The 25,021-nt window shown below is 40.1% G+C and overlaps 1 protein-coding gene across 3 annotated transcripts in view; it reads right to left on the bottom strand.

The window, feature by feature from the left end:
• Nucleotides 1-25,021, bottom strand: part of itpr3 (inositol 1,4,5-trisphosphate receptor, type 3) — a 252,756-nt gene that overhangs the window by 168,585 nt on the left and 59,150 nt on the right. For all 3 annotated transcript variants that reach the window (XM_048612294.1, XM_048612293.1, XM_048612295.1), the window contains 2 exons: nt 24,689-24,810; nt 13,003-13,089 (listed from right to left, as the gene is read on the bottom strand). In XM_048612294.1, coding sequence (XP_048468251.1) covers nt 13,003-13,089; nt 24,689-24,810 — 209 coding nt within the window. The remainder of the gene's footprint in view (nt 1-13,002; nt 13,090-24,688; nt 24,811-25,021) is intronic.

The following is a 25,021-nucleotide window of genomic DNA, read 5'->3' on the forward strand; positions in this document are numbered from 1 at the left end:
AACCTTTGCCAAATCCCAAGCTATTAGAATAGAAACACTGAACCATAGAAGATAGGAGTAGGAGTAGGTTATTTGACACCTTGACCCTGCTTTGCTATTCAACATGGTCACGGGGAACCATTGAGCTCAATATCCTAATTCCATTCTCCCCCATATCCTTTGATCCCTTTAGCCACAGGAGATATATATTCCTCCTTCTTCAAAACACATGATATTTTTGCCGCAACCATTTTCTGTGTTAGTGAATTCCACAGGCTCAGCACTTTGAGTGAAGAAATTTCTCCTCATGTTGGTTCTAAATCATTTACCTTGTATTCTTAAACTATAAACCCTGTTTCTGAACTCCCTGACCTTGTTAGCATCCTTCCTGCACTTAACCTGTCAATCTCATTAGAATTTTATAGATTTCTAGGAGATCCCTCCTTATTCTTCTAAACTGCAATGAATACAATCCTAACTGACTCAATCTCTCCTCATGTCAAGCCTGTCATCCCAGGGATCAATTTGATCAATCTTTCCCGTACTCCATCTGTCACAAGAAAACATCTTCCTCAGGTAAGGAAACCAAAATCACACACAAAATTCTAGGTGTGGCCTCACCAATGCCCTGTGTAAAGACATCCTTGTTCCTGTACTCAAATCCTCTTGCTATGAAGGCCAACATACACACGGATGATAGTAAAACGTAGGGTATGCAGAGTAGTTTGATCTTAGAGTAGGATAATAGGTCAGCACAACATCGTGGGCCAAAGGGCCTGTACTGTGCTGTACTGTTCTACGTTCTATGTTCTATACAGTTTGCCTTCTTTACTGCCTGCTGCATTTCAAGTGTCCATGACATTTTCAGGGCAACGGAAGAATGGAAAAGTGCAAAGTTTGCTGTGGCACAAAGGATGAAGTTGCTCCAAGCAAACATTTTTAAAAGCTTAAACCAGGCCAGATTTCAAACTTTTCATTCTCCCTGCATTTGACCAAAACAGACATTTGGTATTTCTATGCTAGCCACTTATACCAGAACCACAACCTGCTTCACACAGATGTACAGTGCATTAGAAAAGTAAGACAGAAATGGCCCCAATTCGAGCAGAAATGTCAATGCAGTGTAAAAGGATAAAGACCTACAACAATCACCCAAATTCTGTACCAATTAGACAAACACTCGCAAAAGACAGGAGCTTCGGGTCTAAGGTGGTTGAGTGTGTTAAAATATTTGCATTTGTTTTAACATGTTTGTCATTTGTAATCATAAAATAATGATTATTTGTTACCTTAAACCTTAGATTGTCTTCTGCAATTCAGACTATTATTTAATGGTCCACTCAAAAGCAGGCAGATAAAAACTTATTCGAATGCTCATAGTGACAAACAGATGTCAAGGGTAATGAGCAATGAGCAAAGATACTGTAAGAAATTGTGTGTGTTACCTGAGGTATTTAAATGGCAAAGATAATGTAAAAGAGGATGGCAGCTCTTTGGAAAGATTTGTCAAAAGATATTAAAAAAAAACTTTAAACAAGAATATATCAGACTCATATTTGTGCTACAATCTGAGCAACTCTCACCACTGACCATCATGTTGCATGAGCCTGTGTGGATTACTGATCACTAAGTAGTAGTGCTGCTACCATCCTCTTTTAAGATAGTAATCAACAGTGTCTGCTCGGTCTGTTGTGGTAAAGGAAAACCACCTGCTAGTCTAACGAGAAGAGGTTCTTGTCTGAAACAAGACAGAGTTTATTGCCCACATGCAACAATGTACAAGCTACAACATAGTGGGCCAAAGGGCCTGTACTGTGCTGTACTGTTCTATGTTCTATGTTCTATGTTCTATACTGACATCATAGCCATTTGGCTGAATCTTATTCCGTATTACAGTGCATCCATTGTTATCTAGCCCACCCTACGGTATTCTCACATTCAATTCTAGCTCCATCTTACCATGCACCATTCCTGGAACAACTTGCTATTCACCCAATATCCCAGATCTCACTGGCATCCCTGGTGCCTGGGCCATATCTAAAAGCTTATTGTGCACCCGGCCACTATCAGTCTGGGGATGCCCTGTACAAATACCAACTTTTGCTCCAGAGTTGGCAGGGGGATAATAGTACCCTGGTGTGTGGGCAGAAAGCTGGAGGCCCTGCTAGACAGGGTGTTACAGACACGGGACTTCCTCTTTCCCCAGGTTATGCAGCGGGGGAAACAACATTAGAACTTGCCAGCCTGGTCCAAGGTGGCCATCAGGTTAAAGAAGTATCAGCTGTCTAGAGGAATGACCAACACTAAAGGTAAAAAGTCAATGTCCTTCTCCACTTTGTCAGTGTAAGTGCTTTCATCTTCTCTCCAATACCTCACATTCACTCTATCTCTGCTACTGTACCTACCTTCACTATCCCTAATGCCTGCAACATCCTCCTCAGTTTCTCTCTCTCTCTCTCTCTCTCTCTCTCTTCTCCCCCACCCCACCCACCACTCCCCCTCCCCTCCAAAACCTCACCACTGATACCACTAACCCTGCAAACCCTCTGTGCTGCTGCCTACTCACTCACTCATTCAGGATACTGTCCCTCCTGCACCAAGAGTAACAGCTATGTTACCCACTTTCAATGCCCTTAATAACTCCCTGTACCTCTCTCATTCCAGATGGAAACAGCACAAGAAGAGTCAAGATGGGTGGTGGGGGGCTCAACATTTGTCTCCCGACCCCTCCTATGGACAGCATCTGACTACCACAAAAGTGAGTGATTATCCTAGCCTCTGGACTGGTATTGGAGGCTGCCCTTGACTTGTTGCACCAAGACCCCCTGACTGAAGACTATTCCCCATGACTTGACTGAGAGCGCTGACAACCATGACAAGGTTGCTAGCTTTGTGTCTGTGTAAACAGCGAAGCAAGACATACGTAATATGAGCCTGGTATCTCTGGCTGAGAGAGCAAAACGCAAAAAGGCACAAAAAGGCTGTGAGCATCCAGGTCAGATCAAAGTGACTCAGCATAATGATAGTGAGCGAACAGCCCAAAGATTCCAGAATTCCAGAGATTAGGTGACAGTGACAGCCACATCAAGGCCATCTTTGATGAGTGTGGTGTCCAGGAGCTCAAGCAAAACTGGGCAAATCTAGCAAAACCCTAGCAATGGGTATCAAGGGAAAATTCTCTGCTGGTTGGAGTCAGACCTGGCATATAGGAAGATGGTTGTGGTTGTTGGAGGTCAGTCATCTCAGCTCCAGGACGTCTCTGCAGGAGTTCCTCAACGTAGTATTCTAGGCCCAACCACCTTCAGCTGCTTCATCAATGACCTTCCTTCCACCATAAGGTCAGAAGTGGGTCAGTTCTGAGGAAGGGTCACTGGGCCTGAAATGTTAACTGATTTCTCTCCACAGGTGCTGCCACATTTACTGAGCTTTTCCAGCAATTTCTGTTTTTGCTTCAGAAGTGGGGATGTTCACTGATGACTGCACAGTATTCAGCACCATCTGCAACTCCTCAGATGCTGAAGCAGCCCATGTTCAAATGCAACAAGATCTGAACAGTATCCAAGTTTGGGCTGACAAGTGGAAAGTAACATTTGTGTCACACAAGTGGCAGGTAATGACCATCTCCAATAAAAAACGAATACAATTTAACAACTGCCTATTGACATTCAGTGGTGTTACCATCACTGAATTCGTTACCCCCCCCCCCCAATCATCGTTCTTGAGGTTACCATTGACCAGAAACGCAACTAGACTTGCCAATAAATACAATGGCAACAAGGGCAGGTCAGAGGCTAGTAATACTGTAATGAGTAACTCACCTACTGACACCCCAAAGCCTGTCCACCAACTATAAGGCACAAGTCAGGACTGTGATGGAATGCTCTCCAGTTGCCTGGATGGGTGCAGCTCTAATAACACTCAAGAGGCTGACAGCATCCAGGACAAAGTGCTTGATTGGCACCACATCCACAAGCATCCACTCCTTCCTTTAACGACACCGAGTAGTAGTAGTATGTACCATCTGCAAGATGCACAGCAGAAATTCACCAAGGCTCTATAGGTAACGCTTTTGAAACCCATGAACACATCCATTTAGAAGGACAAGGGCAGCAGATACATGGGAACACGACCACCTGCAAGTTCCCCTCCAAGCCACTCCTGATTTGGAAATACATCACTGTTCCTTCATTGTTGCTGGTTCAAAATCCTGGAATTCCTTCCCAAAGGACATTGCGGACCAACCTACACCATGTGGACTGCAACGGATCAAGAAAGCAGCTCACCACCACCTTAGTGACAGGCCAGCCAATGACATCCACATCCCATGAATGAATTAAAAAGATGCAGCCTGGTCCAGTCCATGAAATGGGTGCATGCACCTGAGAACATCATATTGTAGTGATAGTTGCTGGTACAGCCCGAGGTGCAGCACTGAAGTACAGAAGTGTCCTATAAGTAGATTGAGACATGCCATGAGGGTTCTTGTAGGCTGGCATTTATCGGATGCCAATGTCTGTGGAAGTATAGTGCATGTGGCCAGTGCCCATGGAAAGTGCCTTGAGTTATTCCCACCCAGTGACCAGCACAGAGGTCCTGAAATCGCAAGGTACCCATTCTGCTTCCTGCATTGAGTGTTTGGCATGTTTGGTAAGATAGGATGCTGACCATAATAGAGGTACATTTGGCCATTAAGGCACCTTACAGACAATAATCCCCTTTGATTGGCAACTTAGCACTTTCTAACAAGAAACTCAACATGCCATAGACAAAAGCATAAAAGATGGACCGAGCTTCTCCCAACATTCAGATTGCCCTCATCAAGCTTCTAGTCCGATTCTGCCAGAGATTTCAATATCACTTATGTCATTCAGAACCTGATAAGATTCTGGGCATAGTTACAGAGAAAATGAGTAGCTCTTAACACTAAACTATTCTCTCGCTCAATCCACGTGATATAGTCAAAGTGGTTTTAAGGTTGAGCACCAAGTTCTGAAATTCATGGGGGAGGGTCAAGGGGCAAACTGTTCACCATCCCAGGAGGAAAGTTGACAGCAAGGCAACAGACCAGAAAGAAACCTGCCCTGCAGCAGATGGGCTGCGTTGCCTAAATGTGGGACTCTGCCCCTGACTAGGGAGGAAGACCCATCCTTAGGAGCTAGTAGCCGATCTGAGTACATCCTGAGTACTAGGTCAACCTAGCTGGCATAATCATGGTGTTGGGCCATGCATCCCATTGCTGCTGGCTGGAAAACTTACACCCCATCAAGATGGTGACAGGATGGGCTGACACAGGGAATGGCTGGCATCTCTCAGTAGGGGAGACTTCCAGTGGTGGAGGAGTAAATAACCAAAGTGGTCAATGGAGTTCTAATTATGTAGCTGTTTTGTCTGGATGGTGTTGATTGTGGTTGGAGTTGCACACATCCATACATGACTTATTGCTTGCAGGTGGCAGAAAGGCCATGTGGAGTATTGAGGTGAGTCATTTGCACCACAGAATACTCAGCTTTTGAACTGCTTTTGTAAACATGTGTTTAGGTGTATCACGTCCAATTACATTTCCGGTCAATATTGATGCTCCACAATCTTACCAGTGGGTGATTTGGCCATGGTAATGCTATTAAATAGCAAGGGAAGGTGGTTAGACCTCTCTTTCTTATTGAAGATAGACATTGTCCAGGGCCTGTATGTCATGAATGCTGCTTGTCACTTTTTAATCAAAGTTTGCATCTTATCCATGTCTTTCTGTGTGCAGGCACAAACTACTCCCTTTTAAAAGGAGATGAGGGTGGAACTGAACAATGTGCATTATCAGTGATCATCTGCAGTTTGACTTTATGACGGAAGGAAGCAGTTGAAGATGGGTAGGACCTGGTACTCTCATGAGGAAATCCTACAGCAATGTCATTAGACTGAAATAGTTGACCTCCCATCAACCAAACCATCATCTTTTGAGATCAGTATGACAACAGCAAGTAAAGTTTTCACTTGTTTCCACATGGCTTCAATTTTACTTGGTCTCCTTGTTCCCACAGTGATCACCATGAAAGTCCCATCTTCTCAACCACATCCCCTGTCTGAGGTTTGGTGACCCTTAGGTTAAATTCACCAGCTGCCTCTCTCTAATGAGAGAGCAACCCGATCGTGTTCTGGGACTATTGCAACTTTACCTTTTACCTTTAACAATACTTGATCTCAACGGCACATGCACTTCAACACTGGAATTCAAACCTTTTGATGTAATGTTGCGACACTATAATTGGAGCTGAATAACCCTGGTGGAACCCAAACTGAGTATCAACAAGTTGTTGGGGAGTAAACACCAGTGTCGACAACATCTTCCACTATTTGCTGGTGTCTGAAAATAGACTGCTGGGTTGTATTCCGGTCGAGTTTGATTATTACTTCATTAATAATTTGTGAATAGTTCTTATTACCATGAGTCGCAACACAAGATTTTGGCAAAAAATTACACTGAATGTCATGCAAGTTTGTGGAGTCTATAATAAACTAGAATAAATGACTCTTCATTTCCCTAAAGAAATTGTTCTTCCGGTTAATCATGTATTCTGGTAACTTAGTTTTACCAAAATAGCAGAGCTGTCAGAAGGTGAGATCAAGTTCAGCAAGGAATTGCAATACCTTTACTTCCTGAAAAGAACTTTTGATGTCACAATAATGAAAAATGATCTATCTAAATTTAAAAGTTCTTTGGTTACCCAGAGGACACAATAATGGAAGCTCAACTAACCTAAAAAATCTACTTCAAGAGAATAAATGCATTCCCACCTTTTGAAAATCCTCATCGTGATGGCATTCTATAAATACACTTGCAATAGACTTTCTGACAAATGTTTCGTCTGAATGTATCTGAAGGGCCTCAAAATTCATTGAATGAAACTACTGATGCAAGAAACTACTTTGTTGGTGCATACACATGTATAGGAGTTATTGTTGGACTGTGGTTACTTGAATTAATAGCCCCACATTCATAAAGATGTTAAATACCTGAATGAAGCTGTCAGTCTCCCAGCAATGTGTATGAAGAGCTAAATGGATTTTGTTCACAAGTTCATTTTATTAGTGAGAGTAGATGAAATTGGCTGGATACAGGCACTCAACGTTTAACTATTGGAGTATACATATCTGGTGGGGTCAGTTGTGAGGTGGAGGTGAACGACAGACATGGGTTCAGAAAACATTCAACAGGAAATGCTGTATGGCATCTGATGGGAAGAAGCAAGACTAGGGAAATTCTGCCTGGATATATGTTACTTGACACGGTCTTCATCTACAGTGTTTCTCGAGGATCCTTCACAGTTTCAACATTCACATGAATGAGTGTGTGAAAAAGAAACATTCTTGGCCTAAAGATAGTAAGAACTGCCGATGCTGGAGTCAGAGATAACACAGCGTGGAGCTGGAGGAACACAGCATGCCAGGCAGTATCAGAGGAGCAGAAAAGCTGACCTGACCCGAAACATCAGCTTTCCTACTCCTCTGATGCTGCCTGGCATGCTGTGTTCCTCCAGCTCCACACTGTTATTCCTGGCCTAAACTCCCTAAACTCTGATAATGACTGCTCACTTGGACAATGCACTCTCAATTGAACTGCAACCATTAAGATTTGGATCCATTCAGTGAAATAGGAAGGAGAAGAGATAAAAGGAGAAGGAAACAGAGAACTAGAGCAAGCACATGACTGCATACTTTATTGTCTTTAGCTTGTGTAGTGAAAACGTCCTCTTCTTAGGTTCTGCAGCCTTGTTCTTTATGCTTTAGAAAAGCGTACACTGAGTTCGAAAGGCATTATCAATCAGTTCTAGGACATTACATACAATATGAATGCTGTTGGTATTTATCCTAATTAATCACTAAACATAGCCAAAGTCATTCTTCACTGCCCAAATACAAGAGTCAGCTTTCCTGATTGCAGTCATGTAAATAAGAAAGTAAATTTCACAATAATGGATTAAGTAGTTCTGTTATTGTAAACAATAGTTGCGATAAAAGTCATCTGCAAAAATAACATGGCTTCATCCACATTCACTGGGTCCAATGTACTAAACGGCAATTATAAATAGACCCCTGTGGTTTAAGTCTGACATTTTGCGAATGCAAATGTTTTTCTCCAAAGTTAGTGAATCAAAACTATCTGATTGTGCTTCATTTCAGTAGCTGCTGCTTTCATTTACATGTTTTGAGAAAATGACTGGTTAAATTTACAAGGTCACTCTCATTTGAAAATGAATTTGAGAATTACAAGTATTCGTTTCTCCAGCCATGGCGAGACTGAGTTATTCTGAGAATGATTCAAATAGTTACCATCTTTATTCAGGTAGTTATCATTTTTAATGAAGGGAACTACAATCAAATGAACAATTTTGCCATTCCTTGGATCCACAGAGTAGTTCCTTACCTCAATAATTTGGAGGAATTATGACAATGAATTTAGGTTTAGACAGGTTTAGGCAAAATATTTGTCAAAGTCTATTACAAGTGTGCCTAAAGCTATTTTCACAAGGTGAGAATGCATCTATTACTTTGAAGCAATTTTCTGAAGTCAGTTCTGTTTGCATTATTCAATACAAGCAAGTACATTTGACATCTGGATAAATATATTCCTTTATTGTGATGTTGAATGCAGGAAATAAAGGCCCCACAAATGCCTTGCTGAACTTGATCTCACCTGCTGATTGTTCTGATATTTTTAGGAGAGTGAAACTACCCAGAATACATAGTCAATTATAATTGCAAATTCTTATGGCAGCTATTTATTCTAGTTTAACATAGACTCCGCAAAAGACCATGACATATATTTTGTGGCAAGGTCATAAATCGCAATTCGTAGTAATAAGAACTATCCACAAGTACTTAATTAAGTCAAAATATTTTAAAGAAGGTTTTGAATAACATGCGTGCATTTGAGCCTGGTGAATAGAGGATAAAGAGACAGCAAATGAATTGAATAGTTATTTTGCGTCAGTCTTTGCTAGAGTGAAGACAAGTAATATCCAGAAATAGCTGTAAATCAGGAACTGAAATGGAGGGAGGAGCTGAAGAAAATTACAACTACCAGGGAAGTAGTACTGAGTAAATTGTTGGAACTGTGAGTTGACAAATCCCCAGGTCATGATGGATTTCATCCCAGGATCTTAAAAGAAGCAGTTAATGAGATACTTGATGCATTGGTTTTAATTTTCCAAAACGCATTAGATGTGAGGAAGGTTCTTTTAGAGATTGGAAAATAGTTGCTTAACCTTTTTATTTAAAAAGGGAGTGATGGACAAAACATGAAACTACAGGCCAGTTGGCTTAACATCTGTCAGAGGGAAATGTTAGAAGCTCTTATTAAACATATCATAACAGGGCACTTGGATAAGTCCAAGGCGATTAGGCAGAGTCAACATGATGTTGTTAAAAGGAAATAATGTTTAACTAAATTATTCATAAAACCATAGAATCCATGCAATGTGGAAGCAGGCCATTCGGCCCATCAAGCCCTCACCGACCCTCTGAAGAGCATTCTATCCAGACCTAACCTCCTGTAACCCTGCATTTCCCATGGCTAAACCACCTAGCTTGCACATCCTGGACACTATGGGCAATTTAATATGGCAGATCCATCTAACCTGCACATCTCTGGACCATGGGAGGAAACCGGAGCTTCCAGAGGAAACCCGCACAGAGACAGGGGAATGTGTGCCTCCACACAGACAGTCACCCAAGGCTGGAATTGAACCTGGGTCCCTGTGCTAAAAAGCAGCAGTGCTAATGACTGAGCCACCTTTGAAGTAGTAACTTGCATCATAGCTAAAGGGGAACCAGTGGTTTTATTGTACTCCGATTTCCAGAAGGTATTTAATAAGGTGTAAGATTAAAGGTTTTGCAGAAAATAAAAAGCGCTGATGTAGGGAGTAACATATTGGCATGGATAGAAGATTTGTTGTACCTATGGAAGAATGTTAATATATTGGAAGCTTGGCAAATGCCTTGAATAAGCAGACTGCCTTATGAGGAAAGGCTAGACAGGCTAGACCTGTATCCTCTTGAGTTTATACAATTTAAACATATAAAATCCTGAAAGGACTTAACCAGGTGGTTGTGGAAAGGATGTTTCGTCTTGTGGGAAAATGTAGAACTAGGAGTCCTGGTTTAAAAATAAGGGGTTGTCTATTTAAGACAGAGATGAAGAAATTTTTTTTCATCAAAGGGGTGTGAATCTTTAGAATTCCATTCCTCAAAAGGCAGCGGCTGCAGAATCTTGAAACGTTTTTATAGTAGTGGTTGATAGATTCTTGATTATCAAGGAATTGAAGAATTCTCAGGAATATGTAATACCGCAGAGTTGAGATTAAAATCAGATCAGCCACGATCGTATTGAATGTCAGAGCAGGCTCAAAGGGCTTTGTTCCTTCTCCATTTGTTCCTATGTATGTGGCAAATGCATACTTAGGAAGACTGTTGCTACATACATATATTAATCTTACATATGCATGAAGTTCAATTATGAATTCCTGTGCACATTTAAGTTGGAAAGTATTCATGTAAACTAGTGACACTGTAAATCACTGTAAATATTTTTTGGAAAGAAGGTGTAAGGTGTTCATATTTACAGACAATGGCAGCAACATCTGTATTTACTGTGGGTCAGCCTGTTAGTCTTCAAGATCTCAAGAAAGTAATCAGCAGTTATGCTTTAAAACTGTCCACTTACTTCAAGATAAAACAAAGTGCAGGGTCTTAAGGAATTTTAGTCTTTCTACCAGCATACAAAGATAATGTGACAGTCGTTGCCACAGAGATGAGCTCTGTAATGGGAAGGGTTTCTAAGATATTCCTGAAACATTCAGACTCAGAAAGGAAACAGCTTTTGACCAAAAAGTGTTTATGGTTCACCATGCACAATGTGGGTAGAGTTCACCCTTGGATTCAAAGGATCAACTTTATGAGGGTTTGAAATAAGGTTGGAGGATTCACGTAGCTTGTGCTAAAAGGAGAATTATCTGGAAAACTGTGGAAGACAGTTCTGGAATTAACAGTTACCAGACTGAGGAAGGTTCAGAATGGAAGTAACTCTCAGGAGCTAAGAAGCTCTTTGGACTGGTTCAAGGAAAATTGAAAGACGACTAAAGGGACAGTGTAGTGTTTACATGTGAAGTGGGTTTATTGGTTTTGTTGGAATTAAAAAGGGAAAGTTCTGTTCATAATTCAGAGTGGAAGTTGCTAACAAAAATATTATTTAGTCAGCAGTAGTGTTAGTCCATTTGTTACAGCAAAAGTTTTTAAACATAACATCTAGCCATATCATTCCGTCAACTTTCACTTTTCAAATGAACAAGTGAAAGTTCACTTTCAGCTTACAGATTCAAGTTTCTTTCTTTAAAGTTCTCAATATCTACATGAATCATAACATCTGCCAACCATAGAATAACTCCAGAACCATGAATGGTTTCAAAGTCTGACCTAACGTGCATCACTTAACAATTAATGACTACTGTGAGGGCATTATTCTCCCCACCACTGACAACTTTGACCACACCCACTCCCCTTAAATTAGAATAATTCTCCAAAGCACATCTCTTCTACTCAATTTATTTAGGACTAAGGGAAAATCTGTTGTGTTAGGTATCAGATTGAGCCTTAGAACAACAAACCAAATATTTTATGTAGTATAATAATCCAACAACAGTAACAACCAAAATGCCTGTTCTAAGTAAATGAAAAGAGTACTGAATATTTACTATTAATTGAGTGCAACTGTATTGCTTTTAAAAGCATTATTATGCAGAGGTTTCTTTGACATGTATCATTTGCAGGATTTGCTACCATCACAACATAATTATCATATTGTAAACCGGAAGACATTTCAAAAGGTTGTAAATGCAGTGGACAGTAACTTGTTATACCCAAAAGACAGGAGTCAGTCAGTATTGAACATATCACACATTAATTTTGACACAAATGGAAACAATGGACAGAAGCATAAATTAGGCCAAGAAAGCAGATTAGCCAAGGCTGAAACTGACCTAAAGTAACACATAAACATCATTTCCCAAACATGTATTTTCAGTTAGGAGTCATACTCATCAGGAATTGGGAATTATTCTAAACATGCCAATTTAGACCCATGATCAATAACAGCACAAAACATGAATAACTAAAAGAGCCTGAAATAAGTCTGAGATGCAGAAACAATTTGTCAAACTGAATCCTGTTAAAATAATAAGAGGGAGAATTTGGTATTAAAAGCTCAGAGCGAAACATTTCTGATAACAATTGCAACCATTTTATTTTATATCAACCTCATATTTCACTAATAGCTACAAAAGAACAAACAAATTCGATAACATCAAACTTGCATTTATATAGTGTCTTGAACACAATGTCCCAAGGTGCTTGGCAAGAAGTTTAGAAAGCAAAATTTGATACAACCTGCAAAAAGATGAAATTAGGGCATATGGCTGAAACTTGGTCAAAGAGACAGATTTAATCAGCATCTTAAAGAAAGACAAGTAAAGAGGTTTAGGAGGAGAATTCCAGAGCTAAGGGCTCAGGTAGCTTAAGGTACACAACCCATAGCACAGGGATTAAAATTCAGAATGCTCAAGAGGCCAGAATTAGAGGAGCACAGAAAATCTCAGAGATTTGTGATGATAGAGATTTCAGAGTTTGCATTTGTTCCTGCCTTAAGCTCACCTACTACTGAAACGTTTATTATTATGTTTGTGATTTTTCAAACTCAACTACAATAGCTATTTCCCGTACCCAGTCTGCCATTTTTGTAACCTCTATAAACAATCTCAGCTCCTCACCTAGTTATTCGCTCCACAAAACCTCCTGCGTTTTCACATTCCACTCCTCCTTTGGCCCTCTTTAAAACACATTGCATTGATATGCTTTCTCACAGCCCTCCCTTTCGTTCAGCATTCATTTATTTTCCTCATGCCCAAGGATGTTTTCTCACGCAAAAGTACAATAAAAGTACAATAAATGCAATGTGTTATCATAGGAGGCACATACCTGCACTACACTGCCATATTTTATCACCTCTCCGTGCACTTTTTTGTTTTCCGTTTCATTCTGCTTCTGTTCCAGCTCAGCTGCATGCTGTGAAAAGAGAATTGAGGTGAAAATGAAGTTATTGCAACATTTTTTATTTACAATCAATGAAACAGCCAGAGATTTATAGCAATCAGTGGTGAAATAAATATACAGCTTCTACCAGCAACCTAGATCGGAACCAATTTTCCTCGTAAATTTTCCAAACAACTAGTGACTCAAGAGCGCTGACAAACAACTTGCAGAACAATGGTCTTTGGCATGAGAATGTTCAAACATGCTGTCATTAGGGCAAGAGTGTGTTTATCCTAGGAGTGTTTGCATAATGCATGCACTTGATACATTTCCACTTCTGTTGACAAGCACTTGAGGGCAAAAATTCACTAGCTTGTCAGCCCTAGCCATTTAAGCTTATTTTCCATGACAGCTGTATGTAGCATTAACATAGGTCAGGAGTACATGATACACTTTCTCCAAGTTAAAGGTCTTATAACACAGGGAAATGTAAGGCTCTCCAAAAAAAAATCACATCAACACAAAGTAAAACAAATATTTCTTAGTTATTTTCCTGACCCCCCCACAGCAACTGATAGGTTAGGTATGTAACCACTGAACAAGCTTCAATGTTGTGACAGAATTCAATGCTAATACATTCTTGTCTAATGCATGCCCTGTGCAACGTGGCCTGTATGCCACTGTCTAGTTTTTTTCACCGTATGAACTGTACGTCCTTGTTTACTATGATCTGTCTGTACTGGTCATAAACAAAGCTTTTCACTGTACTTAGGACACGTCACAATAAATCAATCAAATCAAATTCTGAGTATTGGTGAAGGCATGCTCAATTTTGGACTGCCTAAATGAAAATTTGCCTAAAATCTCAGATTTATTAAATGTCTGAAGTCTAAATCATGTTGTAAAAATCTATTTTAAAAGGAAACTTGTTTATAACATTCCTTAATCAGAATGTTAAATTGTACCATGTACAGTTTTACATCAGTTTGTTTCATTTGAACCCAATAGAAAAGAGGGATTGGATTTGACCAGCTAATCGTAACACACACATGAATATTCTTCAACTAAAGAAGGGTTAAGGGGGCAGCTTTGCAAATTATTTGTGACTGTTCACAAACAGCAATGCAATAATGTAATCTGTGTACCAAAAACAGCATTATAAAAATGTCTCAGAATATCTCATATATGTGAAATTCATTCCAAAAATCAGCAAGGTTTCTGATAGTGATGATGATCCTTGCTTTCACAAACAAGATTCTTAGACAGGAAAACAAACGAGGTAAGAGGAAAGGAAACTTGACTTGCCAAATAGCCCCCAAAAGCAAGAACAACCTCCTTGAATAAAACTGAGTCCACCACTCAATTAAACGACCTTCATTGATTCATAATAATCTAGGATAATAAAATCAAATATATTCTAAAACCATTGTCAGAAACAGACAACTTCATTTACATGAAACCATGTCATTGTTCACGTAAGGCCTGCAGCAGTAAACAGAAAAGTGGTCACCGATATATCTGCTTCAGTACTACCAGTCACAGGGATATAGCAATTCATGTAAACCAAATGTATCCAGCTTCTCATTTGTTGATTATTCCCCATTCCTTGAAAATAAAACAAGCTTGGTAGAGTGCTTTTACATTCAGAGAGGTAAGCATAAGTGCTAAGCTTCCAAATTTACTGTGTTAAGTGCTTTAATCAGATCACATATGGATTTTCTGCTTATGGATGATATTTTTCAACTCCCAGGTCAATTAAATGCTGTATTTGTGGCTATGACAAACATGGTATGCAATACCATAGGAGAAGAGCTCAGTGGTTAGCACTGCTGCCTCACGGCACCAGGGACCTGGCTTCGATTCCACCCTCGGGCGACTGTCTGTGTGGAGTTTGCACATTCTCCCTGTGTCTGTGCGGGTTTCCTCAGGGTGCTTGGGTTTCCTCCCACAGTCCAAAGATATGCAGGGTAGGCGGATTGGCCATTCTAAATTGCCCATAGTGTTCAGGGATGTGTAGATTAGGTGGGTTATTGGGGGATGGGTCTGGGTGGGATGCTCTGATGGTTGGTGTGGTCTTGTTGGGCCAAAGGGCCTGTTTCCACACTGTAGGGATTCTATGATCTAAAATAAATTATTACAATGGACCAACTATTATGAACCATCAAACTAAGAAATGATTGAGACCATTGCCTACTCCTGATTGCCTTGAGAAAATGGTGTTGAGCCTCTTTCTTGAGTTACTGTTTGCCGTGAGGTGTAGAGACACCCACAATGCTGCTAGGGAGTTCCAGTCAAATGGTTTCATTTAAATTCAATGAATTAATAAACCTCAGAGGAAATGTCAGTCTCATTAATTGTGGGCATGAAAATACTTGATTCTTAGAAAAGCCCATCTGGTTTGCTAATGACGTTTAGGGAAGGAAATCTGTGGCTGACTCTGAACTGCTCTCTGAAAAGGATCTTCAGCTGAATCAAACTGCAACCTGCAAAACTTTCACAAAAATATCTCAGGCAATATGGGTGCTTCTTCAGTTCCCTCATTGAAGGAAAGTGTAATCCACAGCACTGCAATCAACACCACAACTAAGGAAAGGAGGCAGGTCCTGAATTCACCCCAGTCAGAACAGGATTAAAACGTAGGTGCAATTAGCACCAATCAGATCGACACTAGCTGTTCAGCCAAAGAGTCCGAGTTATTGTGGTAAAATACACTCTAAATGTATGTGGTAACCTGAAGCTGTAGACAATGTTGATAGAAGCACTAATTTTGTTCCATTACATAGCTGATTTGGAATCTCTCCCATTCTTATCATATGCCATTGGTGTTCGCGTGTGGGACGGATTTACAAGTTGATATGCAACCTGTTTGGTCACATCATGAAGGCACCTTCCTCGACCATCAAGTCTTGGGAGGGTTGCTTCCAGGCCTACTACAAGTGAGGAAGAAGGTGGAAGGCCTGTAAGATGAGGCAGGTTATTGCTAGGACCAATGTTTGATGCCTTCTCACCTCTGCTTAACTAAGTTCCAGGGACAAAATTCCATGGATGACCTTCCAACCCTGCCTTCACCCAAGACCCTTAAGTGGTCAATTAATAACTACTTAAGGCCCATGATCCAGGGAATGCAGAGGGGTCTGTACTATAATGTGCTAGGTGGGTGGGGTGTCATATCCTGAGCTTAAGGCTCAGAAGTAAGACAGTACGCACTACACCATATAGACCTTCACCACAACACAGATGCATGTTGTAGAAGTTTCATGTCTGCATGTAAAACTTTATTTCTAGTTGTGACATCTATGCTTTGCATTGGTGTAAGGTCTTCCCATTATAAATTCAAATTCTTTCATTCGGCAACTCGTTACTCTGTAAATACACCCTCCTACCGCTGGTAGTGCTGCAGTTCTATATATCAAGCTCCTCTGTTCTACAGAGAAACTGATAATTTTTTCAATTTAATTATCATTCAGAGAGAAGCATGGGAATTCTTAGAAGCCTGGTACTCCACGAAGAAAGCCATCAATAAACACATATAACTCAACTCCATATACACAACACTACGAAGGAAAACTGGAAGTGAAGCAATCCAGCTCAATGGACTCCAGAGTTTAAAAACCAGACGGGAAAACACACCGGCACTTCATCGGAGGCTGCACTGATGAAGTTACCCAGCAGAGTAAAGAAACATCTGCGGAACAACAAACCAGCTTAGCGAACCAACCAACCACAACATTGACTTATTCAAATTATACTTGTAAATTAGAAATACCCAAGACCATCATCAGGTCTCTGAAAATTCTAGCCATTAGTTAGGGGTGGCAGATAATTGAGATTCCACTACAGAAGAGGTCTAGTTGTGAAGAATCCATTTAAATCAGTTATATCATTTGAAATAGATCCAAGAAAGGAAAGACTGGACTGAGAAATAAAACATTAATTTTAAAACTTTTATAAATCAGAAAGTATCTTTGCTCGTTAATTTACAAAACTTATTCCTATAACTTAGTGTTGGAACACCAACGAAAGTGAAGAGGAATGTCATTTTAAAATTTGACTCCTCACACTCTTACTTTTCCCCTCATTGTGGCAACAGTTCTTCTCAGTCGCAGGCCTGTGGAAACAGGGACAGAGTAGCAGTTGCAATAATACAGATTCTTTTCTGTTCAATTACTGGCAAGGAGAACAAGGTAGCTTCAGCACCAACATCAAATAACTCAAGAGTAAGACCTTAGTGCATTCATCACAGTGAAGAATATTTTTGGATCTACGCAATAATGAGATGATCTGCTAACAAAATAAAGAAGTGATATATTCTGCTGAAACTTCTCCTCAAAAAAGCTGGTCAATAACTTCCTCTGGGAAACCTGCCCATCAGTGAGGATGCACATTCCGAATCTGCTCCATCACAAGTGAATGGTATCTGGTGAGCTTGTTTTACCAGATACTTGTAATTTTTCTTAGTTACTGCTCTTATATCCAAAAAAAAAGCTGCTACGTTGGTGGTGCCAGCTATGGCGAGTCCAGTGTCCCAGAATTAGGAGAGCACTATGGAAGGAATAGCTTTTACAAATGCCTTAAACTTGCAGATCTTTCAAACATTAAACAGCACAGCAATTTTTGCAGGCTCTTTATTTTCCAGGTGCCAAATTGTTGTTCCAACTTAATGTGAACATTTATGTCTTTATACAATCTTAAGGGAGGAAGGAAGGAAGTCAATCTTAAGGCACTTTAGAAGCAATGAAGTGCAGATGCTGTTGGAAAGTAGGAAATGTGGCAGCCAATTTGCACATGAACAGCAAAGCCACCCAAATGCCGTTGTGACAATGACAAAATGGCCTATTATTTTTGTAATTTTGATTGAGGGGCACTGTGGATAACTCTCTGGTTCTGTTAACCAAGCAGTGGCAGACATAATTTATCAGCCCCACACACCCATACAGGTGCTATTAAATGCCTCCCAGCAGACAGTGTGCAATGCAAAGCAACTAAGTTTACATGTTAATGTTTATTAGTCAGTACTCAGGAAGCTGCCATGATTCTGTTGTTCTATATTAATCTACACTGTTTGCATTGTTCAGGCATTGTAATATTCCTGTCTAATTGTTTACAGACCTGGGATACACTCTATAATACTGCGAGATAGTTTTATTCTTGCTTCCAAACTCAGCAGTGGAGAAATAGTCCCTTGGGACACTTTAAATAGTCAATCAGTAATTTAGAGATCCTTTTCAGATGCCTTAATAGGTTTGGGGTGCTCTGTAGTAAATGTCAAGATTTCTACAGTAGGCATTTGCATGCAGGACAATTGTGAAAAATAAAAAAAGTACAATCCTTCTATCTAAAAGTAAGAGAAAACAGAGGGTCTCTATCACATCAGCATGAAATGGACAGCAATGAAGGAAACAAGGTGGCATAACAGGTCATTGGCTAGGACAGTACCTAGAGAGATACAGGACCACCTCATCAACGATTGTTACAGAAATTGTTTTTTGTGCATTTAGAAGAGTGATTATTCTTTGTGATATAATTTACTTACACAAACCAATCTGTACCTCTTCCATGGCCTTTCAAAACTATTAGGAAGGTGTAACACAATTTATTGGGTCTTTCAATGGGGAGGCGAAAGCCAAATGGTATTATCGCTTGACTATTAATCCAGGAGTGCAGATAATGTTCTGGGGATCTGAGTTCAAATTCCACTGTCTGCTGTGCGGATTCGAATTCAATAAAAATTTGGAATTGATTGTCTAATGATGGCGACGAATCCATTATCGGTTGTCAGGAACAACCCACCTGGTTCACTAATGTCCTTTAAGGAAAGAAACCGTCATTCTCACCTGGTCTGGCCTACATGTGACTCCAGACACACAGCAATGTGATTGACTCTTAACTGCCCCCGGGCAATTAGGGATGGGCAATAAATGCTGGCCTAGCCAGCGATGCTCTTATACTGTGAATGAATAATTAACCACTGTCTTTGAAATCCTAGTGAAACAGTGTTTTGGACTTAATACCTTCCAGCTACATCTCACCTGTACTTTCAGTGTGATCTCAGCATGGCTCCTATTTATGCAGTCACCAGACAGGTATAAAAGGAAGAACCCCCTGAGGTATTTACAGCTGCCATATTTGCCAGACAACAGATGCTAGTTAGTGAGTCTCTACAAACAATAATCCTGAGGAAGTTTTGCTGAATCATGATGATGTGAAGTAGCATTTATTCCAAAGAGTTTAGCCATCTTCATAGTTCTTTTTTCTGAGAGGCTTGTAATCACAGCTCTCTCATGGAATGCTACTCTTTCCATGATAAATTAAGGACTATCTCCTCAAATCAGCGCTAAATGATCAGCCCTTTACGCCAGGACCTGTAGTCTCTTGTTTTAGATTCTCCTGCCAAATAAACATTCAGCACCTATTCTGTCAGAGCACTTCCATAATCTTGAATGTTTCAATGAGATCCCCTCATTCATTCAAAGTCTAAAGAATACAAATCCAATTTATTCATGCAAAATTCCATGCAATGTTCAAGGTGTCATTCAAGCAAACATGCAACGTTTGTTGTCAAAACAAAGTTTAGACTGTGCAAAGATAGATATGGCATTGTTAGTAACTTTGTAGATGACACAAAAATGAGTGGCATAGTAGACAGTGAAGAAGGTTTTCCAAGATTACAAAGGGATTTTGATCAAATGGGTCAATGGGCTGAAAAATGGTAAATAGAGTTCAATCTGGATAAAAGCAAGGTATTGCATTTTGGTAGAAATTTATAAAATAGTGAGAGGTAAGATGTGCGATTTCTCACATTTTTAAGTGGAGAGGAGAGAAATTTTAAAAAGACATGAGGGGCAATTTTTTTTACACAGTGGGTGCTGCACATATGGAATGAATTTCCTGAGGAAGCGGTGGATGTAGGAACAATTACAACATTCAAAAGACATTTGGATGAGTACATGAATACTAAAAGTTTGGAGGGAAATGGCCCAGCAGCAGGCAGGTGGGACTAGTTTAGTTTGGGATTATGGTTGGCATGAACTGAAAGGTCTGTTTCCATGGTGTATGACTCTAATACTCAATGATGTGACAAATGTCATTGGAACATTCCATGGAATAAAGCAAATAGCAAATGCAAACAATCAGATCCCGTGGATTTCTTAGCAATTCCCCTCATCCTCACCCCCAACGTTAATGACATTATGGATTACCAAACCTTATTAAAACTTCACAAGTTATGATTATTCATTTTCAACAACCTGGTCCTGAAATACCCTTGAAAACTGTTCTGACATGGGCTGACTCAACAACTCCTCATATTCTGGTGGTCCATTTTCCTTCCTGGAGCTCAATCCCCTGGATTATTGGAAAGTGCACTCCAGCACTGACTGATAAGCAATGACTCCATCTTTTCACAAACTGCAAACTTTACCAAGTTAGTGCTGCCTTTAATTTTCCTCAACTTTAATCTTGCTCCATTCCACAAAAAAATTGCCTGTGGGCTTTCAATCCCCACCAATTAGATTTATTTCAAGCTGAGCACCTACCAACTAGTGGATGGAGAGTTTGGACAAAACTTGGTGAAATTTTGTCGAAAGAAAGGAACTGAATATTACGTTAATGGAGAAAAACTGCAGAAATCTACAAAACAGAGGAATCTGGGAGTCCCCATGCATGAATCACAAAAGCTAGAATCCAGGCTCAGCAGGTGATAGGAAAGGCAAATGAAATCTTGGCATTTCTTTCAAAGGGAATGGAGTTAAATGTAGCGAGGTTTTGCTGTAGCTAAACAAAGCACTAGTCAGAGCACAGCTGAAATACAGTGAAAACTTTTGGGCCCTCTGTCCATGGAAAGATAAATCCGCATTGAAGATAGTTTGGAGAAGGTTTACTAAGCTGAGCCATGTATGGATGACTGTCGTATGAGGAGAGGTCAAGTAGGTTAGGTGTGCTCATTGGTGTTTAAAACAATGTGGGGCAACCTTGCTAAAACCATAAGATTCTTAGTGAACTTGATAGGGTAGATGTTTCCCTTTGTGGGAGCATCTAGGACCAGAGGACATGGTCTCAGACTAAGGGGTCACCCATTTAAATCAGAGATTAAGAGGAATTTCTTCTCTCAAAGGGTAGTAAATCAATGGAATTCTTCATCACAATGGGCTGTAGAGGCTGGGAAGTTAAGCTTATTCAGAGCTGCGATGGACAGATTTTTAATTAGCAAGGGAACCAAGTGTTATGAGGAAAGAGCAGGAAGGTGGAGTGGAAGATCATCAGTGCATGGTCTTATGATGGCAAGACAGTCATTGGATCAGCACAGAGTGCAGTATATTGAAAACCATGGAATCATAGACACAGCAGTCTCCATGGGAATTGTCTGGGAAATTGAAAATGGAAATTCCCATGAAAATATGATGTTGTGACAAGAGTGGAGATCTGGCTCAAAGAAGGGCAGGCCTGATTATTAAATATTCCTGGATTCAGCATGTTCAAGAAAGGGATAGGAGTGACAGTATTGACTAAGGAGAATATGGCAGGGCTGGGGGAGAAGCTGTCCCAGTGAGTCAAGGACAGAAACTGGCTAGAGCTAAGGAACCAAAATGGTGCAGCTACATTACCGGGTGTTGGGCTAACAGTTGGTGAAAAAAGCTGTAGAGCAACAAATTTGCAAAGAAGTTACAGAAAAATGCAAGAATTATGGAACAGTTATAACAGCAGACTTCAATAATCTGAAGATAGACTAGGAAAGTAGTAGTGTAATTCAAAGGTGAGCAAAAGTTCCTAAAGCGTGTTCAGGGGCATTTTCTATGGCAGTTCATTTCCAACAAGAAAGGAGACACTATTGACCTGGTTCTCAGTAATAAGGTGGACCAAAGGGATCAAGTGTCAACAGGGGAGCACTTAGGAGACAGCGACCATTGTATCATAAGGTTTACACTGACTATGGAAAAAAAGAAGAAGCAATCTCGAGTAAGAATAAAGTTCAGGAAAAGTCAACTTCCGTGGAATCAGAATGGATGTGGACCAGATAAACAGCGATTAACAACAAACAATAACTTATGTGCCACCTTTAAAGTAGGTTCTTTAATTTTTAAAGAAAGATAGGAAGAAAGTACAATCAGGGTATAGTCCATCAGAGGAGTATAGCAAACCACCCATGAATAAAGAAAAAGATAGGGAAAAAAATGAAACAAAACATAAGGAGTGCTGATGACATATGTCAGGTAGATTATAGAATTGAGAGTCATAGAGATGTACAGCACAGAAACAGACCCTTCGGTCCAACTTGTCCATGCTGACCAGATATCCAAAATTAATCTAGTCCCATTTGCCAGCATTTGACCTATATCGCTCTAAAGACTTCATATTCACATACCCATCCAATGCCTTTTAAATGTTGCAATTGTACCAGTCTCCACCACATCCTCTGGCAGCTCATTTCATATATGCACTACCCTCTGCATGAAAAAGCTGCCCCTTAGATCTCTTTTAAATCTTTCCCCTCTCACCTTAAACTGTGCCCTCAACTTTTGTGCTCCTCCAGGCCAGGGAAAAGGTCTTGTCCAATTACCCTATCTATGTCCTTCATGATTTTATAAACCTCTGTAAGATCAACTCCTCAGCCTCTGACACTCCAGGGTAAATAGCCCCAGCCTATTCAGCCTCTCCCTATAGCTCAAACCCTCCAACTCTGGCTACATCCCTGCGAATCTTTTCTGAAGTCTTTCAAGTTTCCCAACATCCTTCCTATAACAGGGAGACAAGATTGCACACAAAATTCCAAAAGTGACCTAACCAATATCCTGTACAGCTGCAACATGACCTCCCAACTCCTATATTCAATGCACTGACTAATAAAGGAAAGCATACCAAACACTTTTGTCACTATCCTATCTACCTGTGACTCTGAAAAAAGCAAATAAGAGAAGCAAAGAGTGGGTATGAGAAGAGACTGACAGCTAACATAAAGCGGAATCTAAAAGTCTTGTATGGACATTTAAATTGTAAGAAGGGTGTTTGAGGAGGAGTGATGCTGATAATGGTCTACAAAGGGTATTTATGGATATAGGCAAGGATTATGGCTGTAGCATAGAATTAATATTTTGCATTTGTACTTACCAAAGAAGAAAATGCTACACAGATCATGGTGAAACAGGAGGCAGTTCAGACACCTGAATAGTTTAAAATTGATCAGAAGGTAATTCACAGGGTTGTCTGTTCTCATGATTAACAAGAAACTAAAGCCAGATGAAATGCACCCAAGGATACTGGCCAGGAAAATGACTATTTCCAACTGGCAAGTGCTGACTAGTTGCAAACTTTGGTGACCGATTCCTACTGGTAGAAGCGTTAACTGCTCGGCAACTGGAATGACCCTGTTTACACTGGTCTCACATACCAGTTGGCAACTGTTTCAATCATTCCAGTTAAACTGTTTTATTCCTTCTGGGAAGTCAGTCAAGTTTGATCAAACTGGTGGGGCAGGTTTTACAAAGAAGTACTGGACAAAATTCTACCATGGAACACATCACTGCTGACCTAGTTATAACTTAGAACATTCTAGCTTGGATCAATAAGTAATAATCAGAAACAAGAAATACAGTGATATTTCTGATCTGTATCTCAGCTACAGTGAAACAAATTGTATTTCCCCCACTGTAATATCAGCTAATACACAAGGGATTGAAGGTTCAGCTTTCAGGTCAGTATAAGCCTAGCTGTGTATTAATCTATCAGACCACCAGAATCCGGAATGGGCAAGTATATAAAAACAACATAGTAACAAGCAAACAGGGATGAGGTTTCTCTTAGAAATCCGTCAAATGACAATGAAAAAGAGACCAACCGATATGAAATTGAAGCTCCTTGACAGGATTTCTAGGTTTCATACATCACCTTAATATTTCCACAGTGCTCTGTATTACCATTTTAAAATTAAAAGATCGTGCCTTGACTTGAAGCTGGCAAGGATAACAGTTAAGAAGACCTCGTAAGACCAGTTCAACTTTGCCTTTAGAAGATTGGTGTATGTTTGAATAGCTTTTCAGCAGCAGTATTGACTACATAGTAGACAATCCTACATAGCACTCTATTGTCTGAAATTCAGCAAACTATCAAGCAAGTTTCAATTAGTCACATCATACTTCAGTATATTCACCTATTATTAACAAGGAGGATATGGCAGAATCCTTTGAATGGAGAATAAAAAGAATGCTCTCAAATTATTGAATCATGCGATTGACTCAAGTACCGACTTGCATGCATACTCTGCTCTCACGATTCCTGGTGTTGGCACCATCTTTAAAGCCCGGCTGGCCACCCAGTCAAGCACTCGCAGTGCGCAGATGTCCTGCCTGTTTCCTGTCAATTGTCATAGAGGTGTTGGTCAGAAGGCAATTAGCAGCCACTTTGCCAATGGAGATCTGGAGGCTCCGGTGGACAAGGGCTTTGCATGCTGGAGATAATAGTTCTATTAGATGGCTGGAAATAAATGCCATGTCCACACACAGTATTTAAACTGGAAACATTCAAACACAGATTTTTGGAATCTTATCCAGGAGCAGAATTTTTAAAAAAAATCTATTTTGAAAAAGGATGCTCAAAAATCAGAAACTCGTGCAAGGAATGTAAGGAATAGATGCCTTACCTGCAGCTTCTGTAACAGTGCAATGTCTGCGATTTTATCTTTGTCCTGCTTTGCTTGTTTTGCTTTCCAGTACTGCTTTTGTGCTGAATAACGGTTCATAGGACATACTTTGAAAAGGCAATCTGCAACAGAGAGATTTTAAATACTTACTAATTTCATTTTATTCAGTCACCACACGCAGAATCACCCTCACAAGAAAACAGGGAGAAACATGTGAGATTGACAGTAAGGAGAAAGGTCAAGTGCAAACAGTCCTATTTTCCAACCAAGTGTTGAAAGGCAAGATGAGATTCTTGCCAGTGAGCAAGGGTCTGTATGATATTGTTGCTCTTA

The sequence above is a fragment of the Rhincodon typus genome, chromosome 25 (assembly GCF_021869965.1).
Source record: "Rhincodon typus isolate 14 chromosome 25, sRhiTyp1.1, whole genome shotgun sequence".
In the NCBI taxonomy this organism is placed as follows: Eukaryota; Metazoa; Chordata; class Chondrichthyes; order Orectolobiformes; family Rhincodontidae; genus Rhincodon; species Rhincodon typus.